Source organism: Gallus gallus, chromosome 5 (genome assembly GCF_016699485.2).
Source record: "Gallus gallus isolate bGalGal1 chromosome 5, bGalGal1.mat.broiler.GRCg7b, whole genome shotgun sequence".
Taxonomy (NCBI): Eukaryota; Metazoa; Chordata; class Aves; order Galliformes; family Phasianidae; genus Gallus; species Gallus gallus.
The window spans coordinates 22,502,517-22,527,504 of NC_052536.1; the positions used below are offsets into that span (position 1 = coordinate 22,502,517).

Sequence of the window (24,988 nt, forward strand, 5' to 3'; positions counted from 1 at the left end):
ACATTCACCCCAACTCCAGTATATACCTTAAGTTCCAGAAAAACAATCTGTTAGGAACTTATACTCATAACTCCCGCATACGTTCTTAACCTCTGACCAAGACCAACAGAAAAAAAATCTATGTTTTGATAACGTAACAGGCAACAATAAACTGTCTGGGAGAAACTGAATTCCAAAATAGATGAGATGAAATGAGATAGGTATAAAATTAAGAAACGGATTTTACTTAACAATATGAAGCAGTAGTAGAACTTGTCGAACACAACAATGTTGAAAGCTTAATTCAGTAACATAGCTAACTTGGAGGTTTTCAGAACTTACTCCTCACTGAAACCAGAAAGAGTTGAAAGTGATGAACTTCTTACCAACGTGAGTTCTCTAAGTTAAATCTAAATGTAGTCACCTTTACATACACTAACAATTTCACTGTGGAAGTGAAAAGTCTGGTGACATCACTGAGCTACAGTTAATTCTTTCAGCCAAGGAGAAAGCAGCTCTTTCTTTACAAAGTTCACAGTGTAGTACTTCACAATTCTACTTCACAGTTCTTGAACACAAGAAATCTATCATTCAGTGTCAGGAATTGTCTGGGAGTTAAAAGTGGATGAGGACTTCAGTACTTTCTCTATCAAAAAATAAAACATTCTCCTTGTCAAGTATTTTATGTTCAGTTAGGGTGTGAAAGGTTCAAAAGCTCTGAAATGATTTAAGATTTCTTTTTTCTCAAATCATACTGTAACAATTTACTTCCCATAGGACATAATGAAATGCTCACTAAGACTTGGATAAACTCAATCTGCATCCATATTGTAGTTCTAGGATGGAAGCTCAAGACCCTAAATTAGCCCTCAGAGTACTAGAGCAGTATTCAACACTGACGTGTTTGAGGTTTCTTCATCCTGAGCTAGAAAATCAGGACTTTTCTGCTTATGACAACTCTGCATCACTGACTTGCTTTTAGAAAGAGATAAGACATTTACCGGTATCAGACATGTAGATTTGATATTTTAGAAAACTAAAGGATTAATTCTTCATAAAAATGTCCTTATCAAAAACACAGCTGAAAAGCAGAACTGATCATTTTCTGACACTGTAATTCACAGGAGAAGAATCATTTCCTCTTGCAGGAAAACTGTGACGACTGAAAGGACCTAACTAACAAGTTAATCGTGAACATGTTTAGGATGTCACTAAATGTATTTCAAGCTTGTCAAAAAGCCTTCTTAGATCCAAGAGCCCAAGTTTTCTGTTTTTCTAGTGTCTCACACAGAAAACAATTACATGATGAAGAAATTATACAAAATTAAAACAATCACAAAAGATAAGAAACTTTAAGTGAGTCATTTGTGGTCTGTACGTTACTTTAAAATATTATTTTAGAGCAGCTTGTGCTGAAATTGAAAAACTTGCACTTTACACTGGTTCTGTCCACAAGAAAGAATTACGGTATTTATACAAACAATACTGAATATACTTCAACAAGCAGGTTTAAAAATTCGTTAGTCTCCGAAGCTGCAACCTTTTTCTCTTCCTCTTGTTAATACTTTGCAATACTGTTTCTAAAAATATTCAATCCCCATCTGTTTCTGGTTAGGTTTTTCATCTGTGGCATAAAGAGTCTGAATAATCATGTGTAGCAGCTGTGAAGGAGACCAAATGATGTTTCTCCACCACAGTACCCTTTGTATCTCATCCAATCAAACTGGTCTGGATAGCAGGCTGTCTAATCACACTGATTAGCACCATTTAGTTTCACATAGAAGCAAGCTCTTTGGCTATTTTAGAGAAAAATACCAAAAATAAATGTGACAGAATCATTTGTTCAGGAAAATTGCAGAGAAGCATGCAGACCATTTTTCTCTGAAAGAGGCCAATTGACAGACAAAAAGAGGTGCTGGAAAAATATAAATAAATCAGGTCAATCTGTACAGATGACCTACAATTATTACAAATTTATTGGAACATTTTGCAGCCCACTGCTGTTAGAAATCATCAAATCTTTCAAAGCAAGCATTCAAACTACAGAAACCACAGTTGGATATTCAACTAACACATGATCTTTGTAACCTCCTTTAAAGAAACCTATCAGGTTTATTAGCTGCTGACCAGTTCCTAATCCATTCTCTTGAAACAATATTATTCAGAAAATCATTACTGAGCTAAATTCAAAATAATGAGCCCTAAAAAATATTTTAGGCTCCCCTCCAAGCTATAGAATATAGAAAAATTGCAATGGTTGTACAAAGGGATAGTCTGCTTAGAACAGTACACAGAGAGCTATCTTTTTTAGCTATATGCAGTCTACGAGAATTTTAGATGTCAAGTTCTGTGCTGCTACTCAGGGAGAACTGCAGTTAAAGGTGTTATCATTTACTTCCCACCTGACGCTCCACATTTATCACATCTCAAAAATTTCCTGAAAAATACATATATATGCAAATCCTAATTCATGTAATATTTTATTACCTTCTCCTTCATTGCCTTTTATCTCCATAGCCTCACTTTCAGATTCATGTACTGCCACAGTATCATAATCTGTACTTATCCTCATTTTGTATTTCAACAGTGTTTGTGCTCTGTGCCTTCCAGTTTATTTTCCCTCAGTTACCTCCTGCCCCAGCTCACTTTTTCTACCTGTATCCTTTTATCTTTTTCTTTCTGCTGTATCATTCTAGATTTTCATCCCCTTATTCAAATCTCTGCACAACTAAAGTCACTTCATAATCATCAAGCTTAATTCATACTAGTGCCAACATCATAACAAGTACCTTATCACATCACAACTCAGTTCAGTTTGTTTACTCCCCTAATTTTGTTTATACTTTCACCACATATTGTAAATTCATAGCAGAGAGCTCATCATATTTAACAACATAGTTTATCAATACTTTTCTCTAACACAGCCCAGAACAGTACCTGCTCCTCATGAATCCCACTCTTAAATACATAAGTTGCTCCAAAAGTAATGCCTCCTACTTGTTTCCACGGAGACTACAATGGATACAAAGAGCACAATAACACTATTCAATAGAGCACATTCTCAGCTACAAAACACAATTTTTCAACATAGTAACAGCCACCAACAGCTACGCATTTTCACCAGCAATGAACAGGAGCCTGCATACCACACTCATAAAAAAACTGCAGTAGTGGAGGTGACCCACTGTTTCACAGCTGCTGTGACTGCACTGTTGCTAGGAAAATGTCGCCCACGGTCCAACTTTTGCTGTGCTTGCCCTATCACTATCCATCTGTGTAAAAAGTCGGTGCCCTTCCTGCTTGTAAGCTCCTGTCAAGTACTGGAAGATTGCAATGAGGTCTTCCTGGAGCCTTCCCTTCCCCAAGCTAAACGGTCCCAACTCCCTCGACCTTTTATTATGGGAGAGGTGCTTCAGCCCTGATTGATATCTAAATAACTAAAACACTGAAAATGTAAAGCTTATAATAAACAAACAAAAAATACTCCAATGGAAGTACTAATCTTACAGACAAAGAACATTACACTTTGAGGCAACTGTTGCATGACTAGCACTAAGTTTCATCTGTCCTCCCCAAGGAGTTTGCATGTTTCAACTTAGTTGGTTTAGCTGAGTCTGTGGCATTAGGGAGGTCTGTATACAGCTCAGGTCATCAGAGTCCAATTCCACAAGCTGGGAAACGTGAACTTCTTTCAAAGAAGATGAAAACAGCAGTAGGCTACAGATATTCTTCTTTACATTCTTTCTCATAACTCATCTATGTCTACTCTAGCTCCATTTATTTCCCACATAACATCTCAGATCACCACAGAGAAGCACAGAGAAACTTGTTTTGGAAGGGACCTCTGTAGGTAACCTCAACCAAGACCCTACCCAAAGCAGGCCTATTAGATCAAGTTTCTCAGGGCAATTATCTTTCCATTCTGTCTCTTTCCACTCCCTCCATTCTTACAGTCACGTTCCCCCTTCTTTGTGCCTTCACTTCCCCGCAGTATTACTTTTTGCTACTGGGGAGCCAAAGCACTACGTGAGAATAACAAAACCAGTCTATGGACAGGAGGAGAATGAGGATGTGGTAGAGCAGATAAGCTTTATCAGGAGGTAGTAGAGCAGAAGGAAGGGTGGGAGGAGGTGCTGAGGAGACCAAGGTTATGCAAAGGATTGGGGAAGCGGCTTTGTGGTAGGAAGGAATGCAGTTTCTGTGCTTTAAGGGCTCACTCTGAGCATATGTTTCAACTCCTCAGTAGCAGTGCTTTAGCGCTCGTCCTATGAGAAGCCCTTTGACCACCAATGCCTTTGTGCAGAATACCCTGACGCCTTTGCTTTATGCAAAGCAAAGAATGTCTGGATGCTGAGCTGGCCATTTGTGTATACAAATCAGTTTGGGTTTTTTAGGTTTAACTCACTAATTTTCTGAATTTTGAGCTCTTGCAGTTAGAAATAAAACTCTAAAATACTTCTTTAGACATGCCCTCTTTCACTTTTTCACACCCACAACACTGTATCCTGTTCCTTTCTCAGCCATTCCCAGTTATCCAATCCCATCTCCTCTTTTAGGCTTTCTCCTTCTTTAGACTCAGCCACTGGACACCTCAGTATTTATTAGCTGTTTTACTTTAACGTCCAGCTGGTCTGATTTCTTCCTCTCAGGTCAACTTTTCTCACACGGTTATCTTCTCATTATGCAAATGGTTCTCAATTCCAACATACGTAAGTTGCACCAAAATTAATGTCTCCCATTTATTTCAATGGAAACTACAACAGATATGAAAAGCACAATAAACTACTCAACAGAGCAAATTCTCAGCTACAAAATACAGTTTTTCAGCAGAGTCACCAGCATTAGCTATGCTTTTTTGCCAGCGATGAACAAGAGCCTGCACACCTCCCTCACAAAAATCTGCACCAGTGGAGGCGATCCACTGTTTCACAGCTGCAATCATCACTTTGTTGCTAGGAAAGTGTTGCCCACGCAGTTCATCTTTCATCAACCTGAACATATGGAAGTCAGAAGTTGTCAGATTTGGATTATACATTGGGTGTAGTAGGACAGCCCTGTCAGGGACTGGCAATGTGCTCCACAGTCTTCAAACTGGTATGGGGCCTGGCATTATCGTGTTTCTAGAGAAAAGATTTCTTCTCTGGCCTGACTCTGGAAGTCTGAGAATTCAGATTAATCAGCATCCTGATGTAGTTGTCAGAATTGATGACTTGCACAGGTTCTAGGAAATCCAGAAAAATCATCCCTTCCTTATCCCAAAAGACAGTGCACATCACTTCAACCACCAAGGACTATCATTTTGATTCTGGCTCCTAGTGGTGACACCATGTCTCATTGCTGACAATAATGTGATTCAGGGAATTGTCACTCAGCCTCATATTGGTTCAATAGGTTCTGACAAACTTGCATATGCTTTTCTTTCTTTTCCTATGTGAGCATTCCTGGGACCACCTGGTGCAAACTTTGTGATATTACAATGCTGCTACCATTGTTTCCAATGCATTAGAACTGATATTCAGCTCTGTATATAGTTCTCTGGTTGTAATCTGACAATTTGCACAGATGAACTCAATGAGACGATCTTCATTTCATGGCGTGACAGCTGTGCATGGTTGTTGGGAAAGTGGCTTGTCTTTCATTTCACTGTCGCCCCTGCTGAAACAAATTCCCACCACCTCACTGTGGTGATATCATATCCATTGCTTGGTGTCCCTAATTACTCAGCTGCATCAATGAATTTCAATGGGTGACATTTTTTTCCACAATTCAATTTCACATCTTTGCTTCATATACACTTCCATGTCAGAAACCATTTTTTTCAGACTGCCCCTCTGCTTCGATCTGTCATACAACAACAAAACATGACGGAATATTGGCTGGAAGTTTCAATCCCTACTGCCATACCACTAACATCCATCTCCTACATCGTGGGCCAAAATAACAAAAAAGGAGGCATTATTTTCAGAGTAGCCCTTGTATTTGTTCAGATATTTATAGTTTTGCCATCCCACATCCTCTTACAGTTTCAGTCTCATCGCCTACTGACTCCCAGTTCTCCTCCCTCCAGTTTGTACTCAGTTGTACTACCATTCAATATTCCTGCCTTTTGAGATCTCCTTCAAACCCTTCTCACAATCTCAAACCTCATATTTCTTTTCCCCACCCACACCCTTCCATCACCTGTTTTTATTTCCTTGTCCCACTCTAGGTGGCCTGTCTCCTTCCCTTTCTGAAAGTCCAATTCCTTCCCCTTCATTCATATGCTGGGTTGTTGGACCTTTTCTCTGCACACAGACAATTTAACTATCCCTACAGACCTGCAGCTGCTGGAGCTACAAGATAATTATATCTACCTTGTCCTAAGAATCTGTTGGATAACTGAGCCAGTTATTTTCACAAAACTAAGAGGCAAAGAGACAAATAAACAGAAAGAGAGATGAGGAATAATTGAAATAACAGAAACTAAAAGCAGAACAAGCCCCAGGTAGACAGGCAATATATGTATTTTCTGCCTGAATAGCTAAATGTGGGCAAAGCTGTAGCCATCTAAAAAACTAATCTTTCAATGGGACATTAGGTAGTTTTATAGAAGGATGTGCTGCTAACTTTGTCTGTAAGTAACAAATTTTTAGTGCTTTGTGCTGCCGCTATTAAAAATCAGGAAGATAAATCACATGGTCTGTCACTACAGGCCATTTATCACTGTCATTTTTAAACCTGATTTTGAAATGCGTGAGGAAAGTCACAGTCTGAGGCCGGGAACAATAATTTCAAACTTGTAAGATAATTCCATTGACAAGAAAGGACATTGTTTTCCCTCTCATTCACTTTTATAGCAAAGTTCCAAAGACATTTATTATATGCTGCTTCACTGTGCTTGTACATCAGTTTCATTTGAATACAGGAGGAAACTTCATGCACTTTCTGAAAGATCGTCCAGTTTTGTGGTGCACTGATAACTGCTCCTCACCATCCACCACACAAATGGATCTATTTTGGACTTGTGTAGACACCACTACCAGATAATTCATTTGCATTGCAGTTTTGTTATTAAAAGTGGTTACCTAAATAAATAAATATAACACAGAAAACGCTAGAAAGAATTATTATCACTGCAATGCTGCCACCTGGTAACTACAAGTGTAATTTCAGAGAAAACATTTATTTTGCCCTGCCTTGGACAAGCTGACACTATTTTAAATCACAAAAATTGCAAATATGTAAGTATGAAATAGGATTATTTCCCCATATCAGATGAACTCATTCTATGGCTCTCCTTCAACCTGGGGAAGAAGTAACTCACATTCTCCCAAAATTAAACTTAATTTTGAATATCTATGGAGAATAACCAGCAGCATTCAAATTAAATATGCCGGTTTTGAGCACGCAAATATTCAGGATTAAGACCACGTTTAATAGCACTCAAGTCCTTCTGTAGTTTGCTGAATTCAATCTATACCACCAAATGTTTATAAAAAGAAAAACAAAACAAAACAAATCTATAGTAAGAAAGATCTGGAACAGGAAAAAAAAAAAAAAAAGAAAGGAAAAGAAATCCTGAGCAAAGAAATCCAAAGGAAATACAGTGTCAGGTGTTTTTGTGGGTGGAAAATTCACTGAAGAAAAGGAAAATACTGATCAGATCAAATATCTATTTAAACATATATATATATATATACACATATATATACATATATATAATTTGTGAAACGTGAAAAGCAATGGGAAATGGTTCCCAAGAGCTTATGAGTGCCCATAGCATTTTATGCCTAAAATGTTTCTACATATCTGTGATAAATAAGAGGAAAGAGCACAAAACAGTATAAACCTATTTATGTGATCACCAGTGGGATGAAAGCTTGCACATGCCACTCCCAGCATTAATAAAGAAACACTGTCTAACACTAACATAGCCCCGTACCTAGCATTCCTTTCTACTGCACAGTGGGAATGCTACATTATCTGGTTATATATTTGGTAGTGACCTAACATCCAATCATATTTTATTATTCAGATTAGCATAAACTTCTTTCCACTTCCCTTGGAAATAACAGCTCATGGACAGCTTCTGGGATACTATCTTCAAATAACATACGCCTTAGAATTCAGTCTAATGAAAGTCTTCTGAAAGGAAACACAGTTTTGACCACCTCATAAACTTCCACAGAAACATACAAATGCAATTCATCTGCCAGCCATGTGGTGTCAGGATTAACTCCCATCTGCCCTAGAGGAAGTACAACCGTGCCATCACTGACAGCGATGGACATGATCTCCTCTATGCCCACTGCCATCAGACACATGCCTGAGAGTTTTGCAGACAAATATCTCACAGTAAGAAAGCAGGAAAAGAAGGGAGATGTTTCTGTATCTAACATCAGGTACAAAAGTGTTTTGCACAGCTGTACCCTTGTTATAAAAGAGGAGGGGTGCTCTGCCAAAGCACAGAAAATAGCTGACATTCAGACACTGAATGGGAATCCCAGACAAGAGGATATTAGAAGAATAAGTTATATATATTATATACATATATATTATAAGAAGAAAGAAGTTAGAAAATTCAGACTCAAAATGGAATTCATATTTCTATAATGCATATTTCAACAGAGGAATTAATATTGTAGAACATCAAGTCCAAAGACTTAATAATGTCATTTTAGAAATAAATTAGTATTGAGGTGACTCAACACCACTGAGACTTCCAAGAACTTAAAAGAAATAGCCAAGATGTGCTTATAGCCAATATCTATTATTGTTCAGGATGAGATCTGTGTTAGATATGAGTTATCCCACATTTGATTAGTCTAAACCTCTCAGATCTTGCTTTGAAGTACCTCTTACTGGACACCGACAGATACAGTCCTAGAGAATGAGATAAAAACAAATGCCTGCAGTTAAAAGGTACTCTACTGAAGTACACATTTCCCTTAAACCCATGCAAATGGGTTTATTTCCACTTATACTATTTTAGTTCATGTTAATAAGGGCCTACAGTACTAACTGAAAAAATATTGATGACCTGAACAATCTTTTGAATCCAGATCGAAGAAAACACTTCAGATACTATGTAATTTATCAATACAACCGCTTTACAACATAACATACAGACTTTCAATAATTATTTGCTAATATGTGATTGAGAAAGGATGAAATAGTGAAACTAACTTATTGAGTCAAAGCGATTCCTGAGAAAGTTAAGCGTATTCTGAAAGCAATTACAAGAGGTTCATGTTTTAAGTTTTGCAGAAGTGACCACTAATTTCCCTTGTAAACATCATCTTAAGAACATACTACTAGAGAGGCAAATTAGTTGAGAAAAATGTGGCTCTGATCACAGTCCATCTCCAGATAATCTGCATAGCTTTTTTCTTTCTCCTTCTGTCAGTTCATGTTACTTCTGCCTCCCATGGCCTCCAGTATCTGACAGGCCTCTTTCCAGAAGGGATTTTGATGTTATTCCAACAGCATGCTGGAGATCAGCTCTGGTGAGAAGAAAGGTTTATTGCCAGTTCTCTAACAGGGAGAAACATTAAAGGAAAGAATAATGATCTTCACCAGTTGAGTGACTGGCAGATTTTTCATGCTGTGGGACTCAAGTCCCTTGAAAGACTTCAAGCCAAAGCTGATAGCGTACATCTCCTGATTCCCAGTGAAGCGCCTCAGGCACAGGACAGTATGTCAAAATGTATCACGATAATTTCTGCTCCCTTAGAAACAGAAGCAATGGGAGATGTACATAAATCACATCATGCTCATCTTCCTTGTTTATATGCAAGAAATTCCTTCAGGGGAAGGGGAGGAAGTACTTGGCCCAAAATCAGGAGAGGAGTAGCAGCATTTTCTGCTGCTTCTTTTTTGTCCTATCAGCCTACCCAGAGAGTCAGATGTGAAGAACAAATATGAAATACAGAGAACGATGTGCTATATATGCACAGTTGTCTATTCTGCACCTTCTGCCAAAAGGTGAGAACCTTCAGACAGAGATTTTTACAAGTTAGTACAAGTGTAAAACCTACCACATTGGTTGTTTTTTTTTTAATCTTTTTTTCAGTACTAGTGGCAGCTAACATGTGCTAAATACTTAGCCTACAGAGTTTCTATGACAAATTAAAAATGAGTCAGACAATAGTGACAGAGAATGGACACACCAACAAGATACTACAGGGATGTTTGTCTATGGTTGCTGTTTTGCTAGATGAATAAAAAAATAAGAAGTAACAACTGAAGCACAAAGTGGCAACGTGAGAACAATAGCCTGGTGAGATTTCCCCTGATCTGTACTTTTTTGTTTTGTTTTGAGCAGAATTAAAACTTCTAGAAGTATGTAGTAGAACCCTGGAGCCAACTTTTGAAATGGTGTTTTAAAAAAAGAAAAAATGCTAAGTTTTCAGGTAACGCATACTTCAGATCAAGTGAGTGGATGGGGAGAGAGGACTGAAACTATTTAAGTAGCATCACACTTTCTAGTTGTGACTGCAAATGTCAGTAAAGAATAAATGTCTGGATAAGTTTTTTCAAGGCAGTTTGCATTTAGTTCTACAGTCCTCAGTAGAGAAGAATAGATAAAGAAAAAAGCTCTGTGAAAGGCTGTTTGTTTCTGAGTCAAGTATAACAATAGCAAAGTAGCAAGAATGCAAGTAGCTATATCCTTGCAATAAGTAATTACCAGATCCTGTGCTATAAACATGGCAGTGTAGGAATTCTTAATGTAATATATATGGGAAGAATGTGCAGCATCAGAACATGCTTGGTTTGCACTAACAGATCAGTGGTAGCCAGCTTTAGGTGGTTTGAGCTCTCTGGCTCCTGGAACTTGGCTATATTTATCCTGGATGATGTAGCCTGTCAAGTGTGCCCTGCTATTGATAAAATGCTGTAGTTGACAACAGTGGAGATTCAAGGGGGAGGAGCAGAATGGGGGCTTCCACCGAGTGGTTCTTTTGGGGGTCTCAAAAGCCCTGCAGTCTTATTTGTGTTTAGTTCGGACTCTGCTTTCTAGATTCTAGATTCAACTGGGAATTTCATCAGGAAGTGAAGATGCCGGAGCCTGCAAAGAAAGCAGGTAAGGATTATGACTGACGAACAAAGCCTGAGAACAGCTTGAAAGAGAGAATTCTGAGTAGCTGTTTTATGCCAAGAAAATAAATAAACAAACAAACAAACAATAGAAAAGAGATACTTCAGGAAAAAAAAAAAGAGGAAAAAGATTATATTTTATAAATTCATAAACATAAGATGTTTTCTTGTAGAGAAATCAGTAGTTTGGCAACCCTCAGTCACAGAATTGTCTACAAAGAGTCTGGACAAGGAGAGAATAGAGGTTTAATACTTTAATACTCAGTTTCCTTTCATTTATTATTTCTTCTCCCAGTAAGCCTTAGGCTGTGAAAAAATCTTGGTGTCTCTCTCTTGGGCAACCGGGCAGTAGAAAAGTCTCCCAGTTTCTTTTCTTTTTTTTTTTTTTTTTTATCCTGATACTTTCCAGGAAGTGTAATTGGCAAATGTTGATGTTATTTCTGTGAAATCTTTGTGAAAATGAAAGCAAATGGCACCTGGCTCAGAGCTTACTCTTTCTAGTTCTTCCAGCCAGTGACAGCAGACCTCTGGGAAGAAAGGAGACACTGTACTTTAAAGAATATGTGCATATTTCCTTTCATTTACCCTCCTTCATCATCTTGAGACAGAAGATAACTAGCCATTTTCAGAAAGTCAAGGTCAGAACAGAGTCCAGTGTAAGTTCTACCCCACTAGAAAAACATCAGGAAAAAAATCAGATTTAGGACATTTCTAATTCAAAACTGAGAAATAGGGAACCATTCAGAAGCTTCCCATGTAGGTGGGAAAGAAGGGAACACATATGGTAAGGTACAATTAATCTGACTGAGAAGGAACAAGAAAGCCTGGGGAGCAGAGTTAGGGACAGTTCAGCTCCAGGGTGAGTAGAGAGAGATCTCAGTTGTGAAAACAAAACACCCCCAAGTCTGGAAAAAAAAGATGTCAAAAGCTGAAGTTACGATCACTTGATAAGTATGCACATACCCAATAGTAGGGCTGGAAAAACACAAGCTAAATCCAGGACTCTTCTCCTTTAGAGCAAGGTACTCATTTCATCGATACTAGTATACACAGCACAACTATGACTTCAGTGTACAAGATGGATGCTTTTTTAATAACACACAGTTTTCAGAATTAGCCAATAATAACTGTTAATACATATTAATGTCAGCCTTTGTGCTTTGCAAAGGACTGAACAGGCATCAGGCTCAAGTTAGACTGGTCAGTGGGAAAATCTGTTGTGCTCACCACAACAAATGAGCTTACAGTTGTGAAGAACTTTCATTTTGGCCAGAATATATGGAATTGGCCACTGCCAGAGGGACAGAGCACAAACCTAACCTGTATCTCTCGTTAAGAAATGCCAAACTCTAAAGCATGATTAATTTCAAGAAGAATCTTTATGTTCCCTCAGTACAACTCTAAAGCGGCAGCAGTGTCACCAGTACCTCAATTCTATCTCTATAACCTCCTTTGATATTCTTCAAGCTGCAATTTCTGAAATGAGATGGAAGTAGAAGCTTATACAAAAATACGTATATACCAGACATTATAACTATAGAGGAAACCTTGAAAATATATGCTTGTAAAGGTTCACCAACTGAAAAAATAAAAAAGATATTCATAATCATATTCTATTCTTAAAGCCACCTGACTTTTGCGATTCACTAGAACATCCAATGCTTGTGATTGGCAATACTAGCAAAAAGAAATATGGCAGGTTAGGCAAAATTTGACAAGGTGATCTTCAAGGCATCGTGTCTATAAATTATCATTCTCAGCCTCTGAGGATGAGAAACAACTTCTCTGACTGTGAAGATGCCCACCTTTGCTAGCTAACAGTGAAGATAAGCTTTGTTCCAGTTTACTTTTCCAGAGGAAAGAAATCTAACAGGTGTCTAACATCACCACTCCTCCGCAGTTCTTGTGAACAAAGCAGCCCAAACGCTGCGATTATCACAGCAGGGGAGGAAAAGCTCTTATTACCCACTCTGACTGAGACAGAAACAGTCACATGCCTCATAACTTCTTGGGAGGATTTTCTCTTTCTCCCAAGAGACATTAATCCCTTTGGTTTTCTATTTCATGTTGTTTATACAGTTGAAGACGGGATAATATTAAGCATAATCTCAAGAGGACTGGATAAGCACCTAACAGTTCATACTTGGACGAGTCATGATTTCTGTCTTTCATATATCATTAAGTTAGACTACTGAAGAAACCTAAGAGATCTTTAGCCTTTATTAGTGAAATTAGGGCATCTCACATGCAGGTAAGGGAAAATGCTTCAAGTCAGAGAATGATCAAGAATATTCTGGTTATATTTTGCTGATCTAATAAGCCTTTCAACATGTATAAACAGATAAATAAACTAAAAAAAAGTGAAGTGGACTTCCCAAGTGATGTTCTTTTACTTTAAATTTTCTAGCTGAAACACTTCAGGATGAGGCTCAGTCCCACTTCTTTATGCAACACCAAAAGAAATGGTGGCACTTTCCAGCAATTTGACATATTCCTCTAGAGCAACAGCATTCAAAACATCTGTCAGAGCAAACTATCAAATACTGAAAAACACCACTTTTTGCAGAGTTCCACTGCAGAAGCATTATGTTCCTTTCTCTATTTCTTAAACATTTTGTAGTTGATCTCTGTTCAAATGCTGGCCTTTTGGAAAGTTTAGGTCTTCTTTCCATTGCTGTGAAAACTTATGAAGGTTAAAAAAAAAAACCAAAACCATTTCCCTAACATTATGTTGCAACATTAAAAGGGAACAAGTGAACTTTTAATGCAAAATCTAGCAGATAAATTGAAGTTAATGGGAAATGTGTGCATTACTAAATCAGGAAGAAGAGAATTCTAGCATTACTCACCTTCTTTGAAAATGAATGAAGTTTTATTCATGTGTTTTATGGGTTGAGGAGTCCAAATTTTGAAGCTCAGATTAGGAAATTTTATCAAAGATCTAAAAACACTTTGGCTATAAATATGGATAGACTTAATATCATTCCATAATAATATACAGTATTGTATAATGAAGAGATGCCTATAGAATTTTAGTTGAAACATAGCCCCTCCTCCTACATTTTTAAGAACCTAGCATGGTAAAGTACTGCTAAGTGTTAAAATATTGGTCCACAGTAATGAACTTCTGTGTGCTACAGGAATTCAAAAATCAGTAACAATTTACATAGAACTATTTTCTTTTTTTTTTTTTTTAATTCAAGGTTCAAAGCAAGATAAGTATTATTATTCCCATTTTACAGCAAGCGTGATGAGTGCATAGAGAGAGAGAGAGGTGAATGGTTAGTGAAACTATTCCTTGCCTGTTGCTCATATTACAGGAATTTACAGTCTCAGCTGCTGAAGTAGGCAAGGAATGATAAGATTGAGTAGCTCAATAGCCTTCGGATCAAGGAATGATTAAGCTTGTAATTGCAAGAAGCCACTTAGGTCCTGACTGAGGAATGTACAGCATCTTTATATAGTTCCTCTGCGAGGAATTTACGAGCTCTGTTACTGAAGTCTGTTTATTCACAGTTTGGCTTTTATCTCAATGAAAGAACAAATGGTATAAAAGGAAAATCTGATGCCAAGTGTAGGCACTAAAACAAAGCCACATTTTCAACATGAAGCCTTAACAAATTAAAGAAACTCTAAAAGCTAATGGTATCTTCTAATATTCAATCAACATGTTGCCCACATAAAAAATCTGGATATCGATTAAACAGAATGTAAAGTAAATGAACTCATCAGCTTTGTGGGAGAAAACTGCTATTTTTTCTAGCTCTTCTCATGGATGGAGCTTGCATCCTGTGCATTCAACCATATACATTAGATTCTCCTAAAACGTTAACATCTTCAACAGATTTTATTTCAGAATGGCAGAAGTATTATTGCAAAGGCTCATCTAACACACATTTCCCTTAAGTGCTTAACTCTCTCTCCTCCATCGTGAGTGATGAAAATTTTAAGTCAGAGCTACTGGTCTGAAAAGTAAGATGAAATTTAAAAACAAAAACCACAACAGGATGGCACCCCTTCATCACTCTATCTAGATAAAACCACTCTTGTGAAATCCACGCTTCTTTGATTTAGGGTGCTTCACATGTACTTTGAATTCAGAAATCATAAGGGAACCTTCCTACTGCACTTGGCACTGGTGAGGCTGCACCTTGAATACTGTGTTCAGTTTTAGGTCCCTTGTTACAAGAAGGATATTGAGGCCCTGAAGGGCATCTAGAGAGGTGCAACAAAGCTGGTGAAGGGTCAGGAGCACAACTCTTATGAGGAGCAGCTGAGGGAACTGAAAATGTTTACTTTGGAGAAGAGGAGGCTCAGGGGAGACTCTGTTGTTCTCTACAACTCCCAGAAAGGAGGTTGTGGTGAGGGAGGAGGGTGGATGTATTTTCCCAGTGATATGATGAAAGGTAATGGCATCAAGTCATAGGAAGTTCAGGTTGGATGTTAGGAACAGTTAATTTCCAAAAGAGAGACCAAGTATTGGAACATGCTGCTCAGAGAGGTGGTGAAGTTGCTGTCCCTGGAATTTTGGAGAAATATGTACATGTGGCACTTGGGTGCACCATTTAGTGAGTGTGGTGGGGATGGACTGGTCAGACTAGATGGTTTTCAAGGTCTTTTCCAACTTCAACGATTCTGTGACATAGATAATTGTATGATGGATGTGTCCAGAGACCTCTTCAGTTGTTACAGCACTCCTGAAGGATTGTTGCTATGAGCAAGTTGTAGTAGGAGCAGTATGAGGTATAGAAAGCTTCCTGCAAGATTACTTCAGACCACATGGGGCCTGTTTCCTATTCTGCCGTGAGTAGAAATTTGCTGTTTAAAGAAGTTACATGAAGTTCTCCACATTATGATGCTAGAATTGTAGGAAAGTCTGGGATATGAGAAATGAGGAGGAAGGTTAAAGCAATTCCAGCTCCATTCCCCCCACACACAAAACAATGAAAGAAACAAACCCCACTCAAACATACACCGCACTAATAATTCACCTTCTCTTCAATAACTGGTGAGAAAACCAGCTCTGGTAACCCATACGCATCCCTTCCCCTTCTCCAGCATTGCTACATTGTTAGCATAAATGTCTCCACTCTCTCCCTTCATGCTGTGTGGATTAGAATCCCACGGAAGCAGCAAAGGGAAAAAATCAGAGGCAGAGGAGTTGGCTACTAAGACATCATGTGCTCCAACCCAAGGGCTTCTCAGCGCATGCTTTACTGCGGTCTGGGTAAGCATGTGACAGTGCCTGAGATCTGTCAGGGCCTGACAGGCACAAGAGCTGTAGACATTCCACAACATCACATGAGAGGTGTCACAGCTACTGGATTTTCCACAGACTTGTGGTGGTAGCGTTCAAGAGTGTTCTGAATAGCAAATGGATACGTGAAACTTAGAGGGACATAGCTGGGCAGAAGCCAAGTGTTGAAGTGAGAGAGATTTCCAAGCGAGGAATGCGTTTTTGACAAAAGCAGGAGAAAGCAATGCTCTCAGAATGGACAAGAAGCTTTGAATTGTGACACTTTGAGTCATTCCTGATGAGGAAATAGCTAAATCAGACTGCTGTGATTGCAGGAGGGAAAAAAATATCTGGAAGTCAGATTGTTACCTAAAGTAGCAGACACTGGGAAGGAGGGGAGACTGAGAGTAGCTGATCTCACACTTTGCCTTCTTTTGCCAAGCTGCCCATTTCCCCCCAAAAATGGAAAAGGATGGAATTCCCAGCACATGCTTGTTCAGCAGCTTCTCTTCTGCGACAAAGAAATTTGTTCTAAAATCTTCAACCCTACATGCCTACTTTGCCTTTGCGTGCAAGTAACAGTGGAAGATAAAAGGGAATATAAATGCATATACAGAAAGATACCACTTTGGGCACTGTCATTCACTGACTCTGAAAATCTGGTGCAAGAAAAAGGCTCTTAGAATCTCCTTTATCTGTGAAAATGTGGATTCTCAGGAATGGTTCTTCCTTTATTCTCATGGAAATTCTTGGTACTTTCCAATTATATGCTTTAATGGAAATACTCACAGTCATTTTAAGCGGAAATCCAAATAAATTAGTCTTTTGTCAGGGAAAGGAAAGAAAAAAAAATGACAAGGAGAATTACTTGTAAACTTCCACCTAAGTATGTGGATTTTCCCCAAGTCAGAGATCTGCTGTGGCTGTGAAGATTTCTCACTGTGAATATGGTTCTGTTCAGCGATTTTTTTTGGTTGAGCCATCTAAGTGTGCATGCCCTGAAACACTGCCATTTGGACAGCAGAACATTTGCAGGCCACATTGCTGTTAAGTAATTAATATATTTATAGACTCTTTTGTGCTTAAATAGAAGAGTGATGATGATAGCACATGGAGGAAAAAAAAAGGCCAATTTGCCACTGTATCTCAAGAGTCACAGGGAGAGGAGCCAGCTAGTGGTTAGATGGAGTGTTTCAGGAGTGGGTCCCAGAACTCATGTGGCTCTGCACTGTGTGGCTGCATGGACAATTTTAATTATATTTCCAATTCTTTGCATTAGAGTTGCTGTCTACAGTAGCACTCACACATCTAGTCACTGATACACTGCATCAAAGTACATTCTGGTGTGGCAATATATACTGAGGTGCAGTACTCTATCAAAGGATGTTCAAATGACAACAATCATCTGAGCATTATGCTGAAGTATAGAGCACTACTAACTTTACAGTACTATATTATTTTTAAGAGTAATTATACCACTTGCAGGCCTGAAATCAAGTAAATGGATGCAGGGATATTCCATTCCCAGTGGAAACTTCACACACATACAGAATACAAAAGGAGCTCATTTGAGGCTGCTACAGGCTCAGTGCAAAATAATTTGTTTTCTCATGAAATTATAGAATGAAAGAAAATAGAGGGAAAAAAAAGAAAAAAACTACATTTTAGGATTTCATATGACAAAGAAAAGCAAAATATATTACATCCTAAATTCTGATATGATTTGCAAATCACTTTACTTGATGCTTAGGCATCTCTAAATTCTTTGCAAAGCAATGCCAGAAGCGTGTCTTGTATTATGACAACAGTCCAAATAGCATCAGACGAAATCTTTGCAGGTGTAACCCTACTGAGGTCACTTAATCTACGCAGTCTAGCATATGGTACAGGAATAGAGATTTTGTGCAGATGGTATTATTAGTAACACACCATCTATGCTAACTAAAGCACCTGTTTGAACATGAGTATGAACAACTTCTTTTAGAATGTATCCTTCCATTCTATGTTCTCTTCATTTTTATAAAGTACAATCAAAAGCTTAAGGCTAACTATAACTATTGTTCTGGTGTTTAGGAAAGTTACTGTTGTTGTCCAAGTAGTAGAGCCACAGGTAATTTGCAGCAGAGATAACAGATGTAACCAAATATGATAGAATTAATAATATTATATAAAACCATGGTTATGAAAGGGTAAGTCACTAAAAAGATGACTAATTATACACAAGAAACATTTAATGTATGGATCAATGTTAATTACAGGTATTTTTATACACTTATTTTGTATAAAATACCAGTATTTACACAGTATAAATAACATTTTTATACTGGTATTTTTAGGCATAGCGAGGGGCAATTAGCAAAAGATAACAGAATTAATCAAGATGAAAGTATGAAAATGAAAAGTTTGTTTCAAAATAAAGTTTAGAAAATCCAAATGAATAACTCAGAGCAAGGGAAACAGTAAAGTAAGTTACCTCATCAAAATCCAGCACTGAAGAAGATTAAGAGACCATGGGTACAATACACAGCTTGCTTTCCAATTCCCACCTATTGTGCTACTTTAATTGCATATGAGCCAAAATACATTATTTGGTTTATGCATGTTCATCTAATGCATTAGTAATTTAAGTATTTCTCATTACGAGCATCAGAAGCGCTCCTTAAGACAGAAGAAATATTTTTATCCATCTTGTAATTCATTAGAAAACTAGTTGTCGTAGAGCACTACATAGGAAAGCACCTTAACACTGCACTTGGTGTATTCCATATACTCAGTCTGAATGCAAACAACACTTTATATTATTAAGCTGGGATAAGGCCATCATTGGAACATGAATCTCTTGCCACTATAGAAGAGTTGATCAGTCAAAACAGAAGGACTGAAGAGGAAGCATTAATTTACTGTGGTGTATCAGGAGACAGGTTACTGCTGTGCTAACTGCAGCTTTGTTGGAGGAAAGGATCCTGATCCTTTTTAACAACAGTATTAATAAAGCATTGGATCACAATTAAAAAGTGTATTCCTATTTCTAAGCAGGACTACATAAATTAACATAGAGAGCTTTGCAAATAAAAACATATATCGTACCATCTTGTCATAGATTAAACGCTCATGAAAAACTCAGAGCTCAGTACAGTAGAAAGTAAGAGGGACAGCAAGATGAGTTTGCTATCCCTTACATTTTGTTTCATGACAATATGGAGAAATCTCAGTCAGAAATAGAACTTAGTAAATACAGGGACAACTCCACAGCTTCTCCGTGGAAAGTGCTATAATTTATATCTTGCATGGGCAGATGGGAGAGAAAGGAGACAGCTGTTGCAGCCACAACAGCTGACTACACCAGATATGCCACAATTGCAAAACAGATTTTAGTGAGCCCTCTCTCTTTTTTTAGTGTCTGCGTTTACCAAGAAGCCGAAGACAACAGAGGTGGCAGCCGGAAGCACAGCTGTGTTTGAAGCAGAGACAGAAAAAACCGGCATCAAGGTGAAATGGCAGCGAGCCGGCACAGAAATTACTGACAGTGAGAAATACGCTATTAAGGCAGAAGGAAACAAGCACTCACTGACGATCAGTAACGTAGGAAAAGACGACGAGGTGACATACGCCGTAATAGCTGGAACTTCCAAGGTCAAATTTGAACTGAAGGTCAAAGAACCAGGTATAAGTGTTTCCTAAGCAATTCTATTGCATCAGTACTTCCAGTCTCACATTCAAAACTTGTAAATGAGGCCCGTAGAAATTAACTTAAAAAAGTAAAATTTCCCTACCGGCCGTACATCTGTTTTGCCACGTGATTTGAAGCTGCAGTAAGGTTTCTACAACATACTCAATATTAAGCTAAGGAACACATTTCCTGTGGCTAAGACACCCATTTCCGATGACAGAAGTCCACACAGTTGAGATCACAGAGGAAATCTCAATGCACTTCTTTACAATTCACCTTCAAAAGCAAAGCAAAGCAAGTCTAATCTAATCTAAACTAAGATGCATGCATCTTAGGTCTGATATGTATAAAGATTTCATTAAAATACAGAATTGTAGTAACTGACAGAAACTTTCAAGTTATGCTGTTGTTTTAAGGCGCACATACATTCCTACAAAGTGTCTCCAAATCACTTACTAACAAAAGCTCTTATTTTTTGAGTGACTTGAGCACAGTAAGTAATGTTTGTACAAAGGTTGCTGTGAAAGTAATGCCTCCTGTGTTATGATGTTGGCCCATGACATCAGAGGCAGATGATGGCAGTAGGGGTCAAACCTTCCCACCAGTATTTCATTTTGTTGCCATGTGCCAGATGGCAGCAGAGGGGCAGTCTGAGAAAATGGCGTCTGTCATAGAAGTGCTTATGAAGCAAAGGTGTGGAATTGAATTCCTCCATACAGAAAAAACGGCACCCACTGACATTCATCAACACTTGCAGAACACTTATGCAGACCAAACAGTGGATGTGAGCACAGTGAGGCAGTGGGTGACGCATTCCAGCAGTGGCAACAGTGGGTCACCTCTGCTGGTACAGATTTTCATGAAGGTGGCACGAAGGCTCCTGTTCATTGCTGGCAAAAATGCACAACTAATGCTGGTATGTTGAAAAATAGTGTTTTATAACTGAGAGTTTGCACTATGAAACAATGTTATTGCGTGCTTTGTGTCTGTTGTAGCGTTCATTGAAATAAACAGGAGGCATTACTTTTGGAGCAACATACATATTATTTACCACCTATCATTACTTTTTGTGTGCGCATTAAAGCAACAGCTAGATGAGAAATGGAAAAACTTCCCCAGGCTTTCCTGGGTAGATAAAGCCACTAAACTTTTAGATATTTCTAATCCCTTTCTTTTCCTCCAAAACTTTTAGTCTCCATTCAGTACTTCTGGTATTTTGCCTTTTCATGCTTTCCCTTTTACTTTTGTATTTAAAAAAAAAAAAAGGGCAACTGTATCATGATGTGAGTTCTTCTGGTCAGCTGATAAGATATCCACAAATATTTAACAGAAGACAAGATATTCGCTTCCAACAACAGCGCGTGACAGATTATGAGAAAGGGCTAATCCTCATATGGATTAGGATAATTTAACAGTTGTCAGCGCATATAACAGCATGTTCTTGCTGGCTTTCTCACTGACAAAACAAAAAGGTACATATTACACCAGTTGTGCTGTTCTCACTGTCTTTTAGGTTAGTTCCACATAGAACCTGCTACATGTAGACAGCCTCAAATAGCCGTGTCACTGAATTTGTAGCTGGAATTGTGCTCTAAAAGATCTATGCCTCTTACAAACGTAAATTGGCAATAGAGATATCAGGATGCCAAAATGAGACAACTTTCCTGTATTTGTTATATACTGATGCCTCAAAATAAGTCTTCTCGAAATAGTTACACATCTAAGTTATAAGAGCATCTCTACAGTAAGGATAACTCAGTTCATTCCAGTAAAAATAGAGTTAAAATTAATTTGGACTAGATGCAAGGGGAAACTTTCTAACAAAAGTTAAAAATCACACTTCTCCCTTAAGGCACAGATACATTACAGTATAAAAGGCATAAATTTTCTGAGAGTGGGGTTGACATATCATGGTATGTTCTCAGGTACTGTCTTGTTTTTCACACCTTAGTAAGATTGGATTGCAAAGAATAACTGCATTAGCCATTGTTATTTTCACAAACAATAATCATTTCAGCTTTTCATTATCAAAACTGTAGAAACTGTCTCCTCAACTGTCCAGACACAGCCACTTCCCTTTGTTATAGAGGAGCCACTCAAATTATTCTCTGGCACAACATTGCCAGATACCGCTGGTGGAAAAGGCACTGCAAATAGCTGGGAAACTGCACATGAGACTTAAGTAAGGGGTAAGCAAGGCCTTTTGGAAGTTTCTTTGCCACTTTGGGGCGGGCGAAATATTTCAGCAACTGAATCAGTTTGAGAAATTCTTCCTCCCTTCCGCTGTCATAGGTGCTCATTCTTGAAATATTTCTACTTCACCAAATGAACTTGCCCGAATTTGTCTGTAAGATCATATTTTTAACTGAGACATAAATTTCCAGAGGAGCAAATGAGAGAGGGAATCTTAAAATACTTTCTCCATACTGATTGCAAATAGTGTCTCGATCTTCTCCCAAACTACCAGATCTGCTCTGTTTACAGCATTACATTCACACACAGAATGAAATCTAATGAAAAAACAAAGGGTTCAGAAAAATCGCAGCTGCATCACTTTTCACTACTTTTTCTATTTTTTCTGTAGCTGAGGCTAACAATAACGCCAATCATCAGCTGACAAGTTTCTGCACATCAAGAATGTAAAATTAAAAAATTCAGATATCAGTTCTTTCCCAGCTCAGCAAAGAGCCTTAACGTCCAGCTGTCAGTAGGCACCTTCTCCTAACAGCAAATCTTCTAAGTCCTAGAAAATTTAGAAGATTTACTCAGAAAGAAAGCATTCTCTAATTTAGGTTTACATTCATTTGCAGAAAAGAGTGAGCCAGTCGCTCCTGCTGAAGCTTCTCCTGCCCCAGCTGCCTCAGAGTTGCCTGCTCCACCAGTAGAAAGCAACCAAAACCCAGAAGGTAATAAAGAACTGCTGCTCTTATTTCAAGTGTGGTACATTAACAGAATGGAAGATCTGGAACAGGAAATCCTTGCAGTAAGTGAGGAAGACACCAGGAGAGTGCTAGTATTAGATGACAGAGAATAAAGAATAACAAATCTCAGAGACAGAAGAAACATACTGAGACATTTTGAAATGGCTTAACAAATTCATTGTATAGGTCATAACAGAAGTCGATGCAGGAAGTCCTAACTAGTAATTCTTGTGTTTGATGCAGTTCCACCTGCTGAGACTCAACCAGAAGAGCCAGTTGACCCTATTGGGCTCTTTGTGACACGACCTCAGGATGGAGAAGTTACTGTTGGTGAGTACAAAATCTAAGTCAAGTATTTGCAAACTGCACCTGCTGCCTGATTGTTCAGCACTCCACCAAGGGATTACTGCAGTGACCTAAAAGATATACTCAGCAAAATAACATTGCTCATAATCTTATTTTATCCTACTTGCCTTACCAGGTGGAAACATCACTTTCACTGCCAAAGTTGCAGGTGAGAGCCTGCTGAAGAAACCGTCAGTGAAATGGTTCAAAGGAAAGTGGATGGACCTGGCAAGCAAAGTGGGGAAACATCTCCAGCTGCATGACAACTATGACAGAAACAATAAGGTACAGCTGATAGCATAAGATTCTTAGCCTTCCATATATTAATGTTTAATGTGGGGAAAATATAAAATTATCTAGAAATGTTTTAATATTGAGGTACCCAAAGCTCCACACAATGTTATATTTTTACTTGCATTTTGACCATGCAGACAAGAGACAAGCACTACATTCAGACTCTTGTTTACTTTATCTATGATGAAGTGAGAAAATAGAGGATTGTAGAAGTATTCTTATGCAGAATGTTCTACCTTCCTCTCAAGTAATAAATTCTGATTATATTTAAGAGAAAACAATAAATCAGACAGATATTTACATATGATGTCATTTTTCTACACAGATTAAGCATTCAGCTATTTAGGTTGGAATTTACTTTTCTCTAGACTAATTTAAGTAGCTAAGCAATTTCTTCCACAAAAATGTCTAGGGATACACAAGAGGAACATAAGAAGACCGGAGCCATGGCGTCTCATCCCATGTGCTATATGAAGCACTACCACCCTCTTCTGGATGGAACAGAACAGACTTGCTCACAAATAAAAGAGCCACTAATTTTGCTGAATTTTTAAATGTACTGCATACATTTTGGATAGACGCTGTATTTGTTTAATGAAGGCTCTACTGCTGTTTCTAACGTACAAGAAGTTACTATATGTAATGACTGTGCACACCGGTATGTCAGTATAGTTTGCTAATATAACATTACGTTCTCTTACAGTCCCACACCAATCATACTCTTTTGCTGATCTCCCTGAATTGGGAATATGCAATTTTTATGACAGTACCGTGTTACACATTCAGGACATCCTTAATTCTAAAAGGAAATGAAAATATTTTATCGCTTGTCTATTTGCTTTTATGCCTTAAAATGCTGTATTCTCTCTCTCTCCTTCAGCATTTCATTTTCTAACTTGCAAAATGTACCACTGGTTTCTGTTCTAGGTGTACACATTTGAAATGGAAATCATAGAAGCAAATATGACTTTTGCAGGAGGGTACAGATGTGAGGTGTCTACCAAGGACAAGTTTGATAGTTCTAATTTCAACCTGATAGTCAATGGTAAGATGAATTCCTGCCACTTTCTTTCTTACTTCTACTTTTTTTCTTCCTGTTTGTTCACCAACAATTCCTCCTGGCACACAGCAGTTACTAGACAAGCATTTGAAGAATAGATCTGAAGAGCTTACACTTACAAAGGCCTGTAGATGAGGATTAGGATGGGTTGGCAGAGTTATAGAGCATTAGAAGGAACACTTGGATGTCACTCAAGTCAAAACCAGAATGCTCTTAGAGACAGTACGCAGCAAGGTACAAAGCAGCCCAACTGCTCTATAGCTTTTTGCCAATTTCAGGAGATTAGAACAGTAAACAGGTTAATTCTATGCAATATCCTACGTGGAGTTTCTGTACGGTACCTATTGCCTGGAATTTACCTTTGCTTTCAGAGAGTGAATAATAATAGACAATTGTTTTCCAATAGT

At 38.1% G+C, this 24,988-nt stretch overlaps 2 protein-coding genes across 5 annotated transcripts in view; one reads left to right on the plus strand and one right to left on the minus strand.

The window, feature by feature from the left end:
* Nucleotides 1-24,988, minus strand: part of SLC39A13 (solute carrier family 39 member 13) — a 144,236-nt gene that overhangs the window by 73,793 nt on the left and 45,455 nt on the right. The gene's annotated exons all lie outside the window — the stretch shown is intronic.
* The window catches only part of MYBPC3 (myosin binding protein C3), a 58,845-nt gene continuing 44,726 nt past the window's right edge, over nt 10,870-24,988 (plus strand). For all 4 annotated transcript variants that reach the window (XM_015286987.4, XM_040700709.2, XM_040700710.2 and 1 more), the window contains exons 1-6: nt 10,870-11,041; nt 19,689-19,955; nt 22,772-22,867; nt 23,126-23,212; nt 23,364-23,512; nt 24,449-24,566. In XM_015286987.4, coding sequence (XP_015142473.2) covers nt 11,017-11,041; nt 19,689-19,955; nt 22,772-22,867; nt 23,126-23,212; nt 23,364-23,512; nt 24,449-24,566 — 742 coding nt within the window. In that variant the 5' untranslated portion in view covers nt 10,870-11,016. The remainder of the gene's footprint in view (nt 11,042-19,688; nt 19,956-22,771; nt 22,868-23,125; nt 23,213-23,363; nt 23,513-24,448; nt 24,567-24,988) is intronic.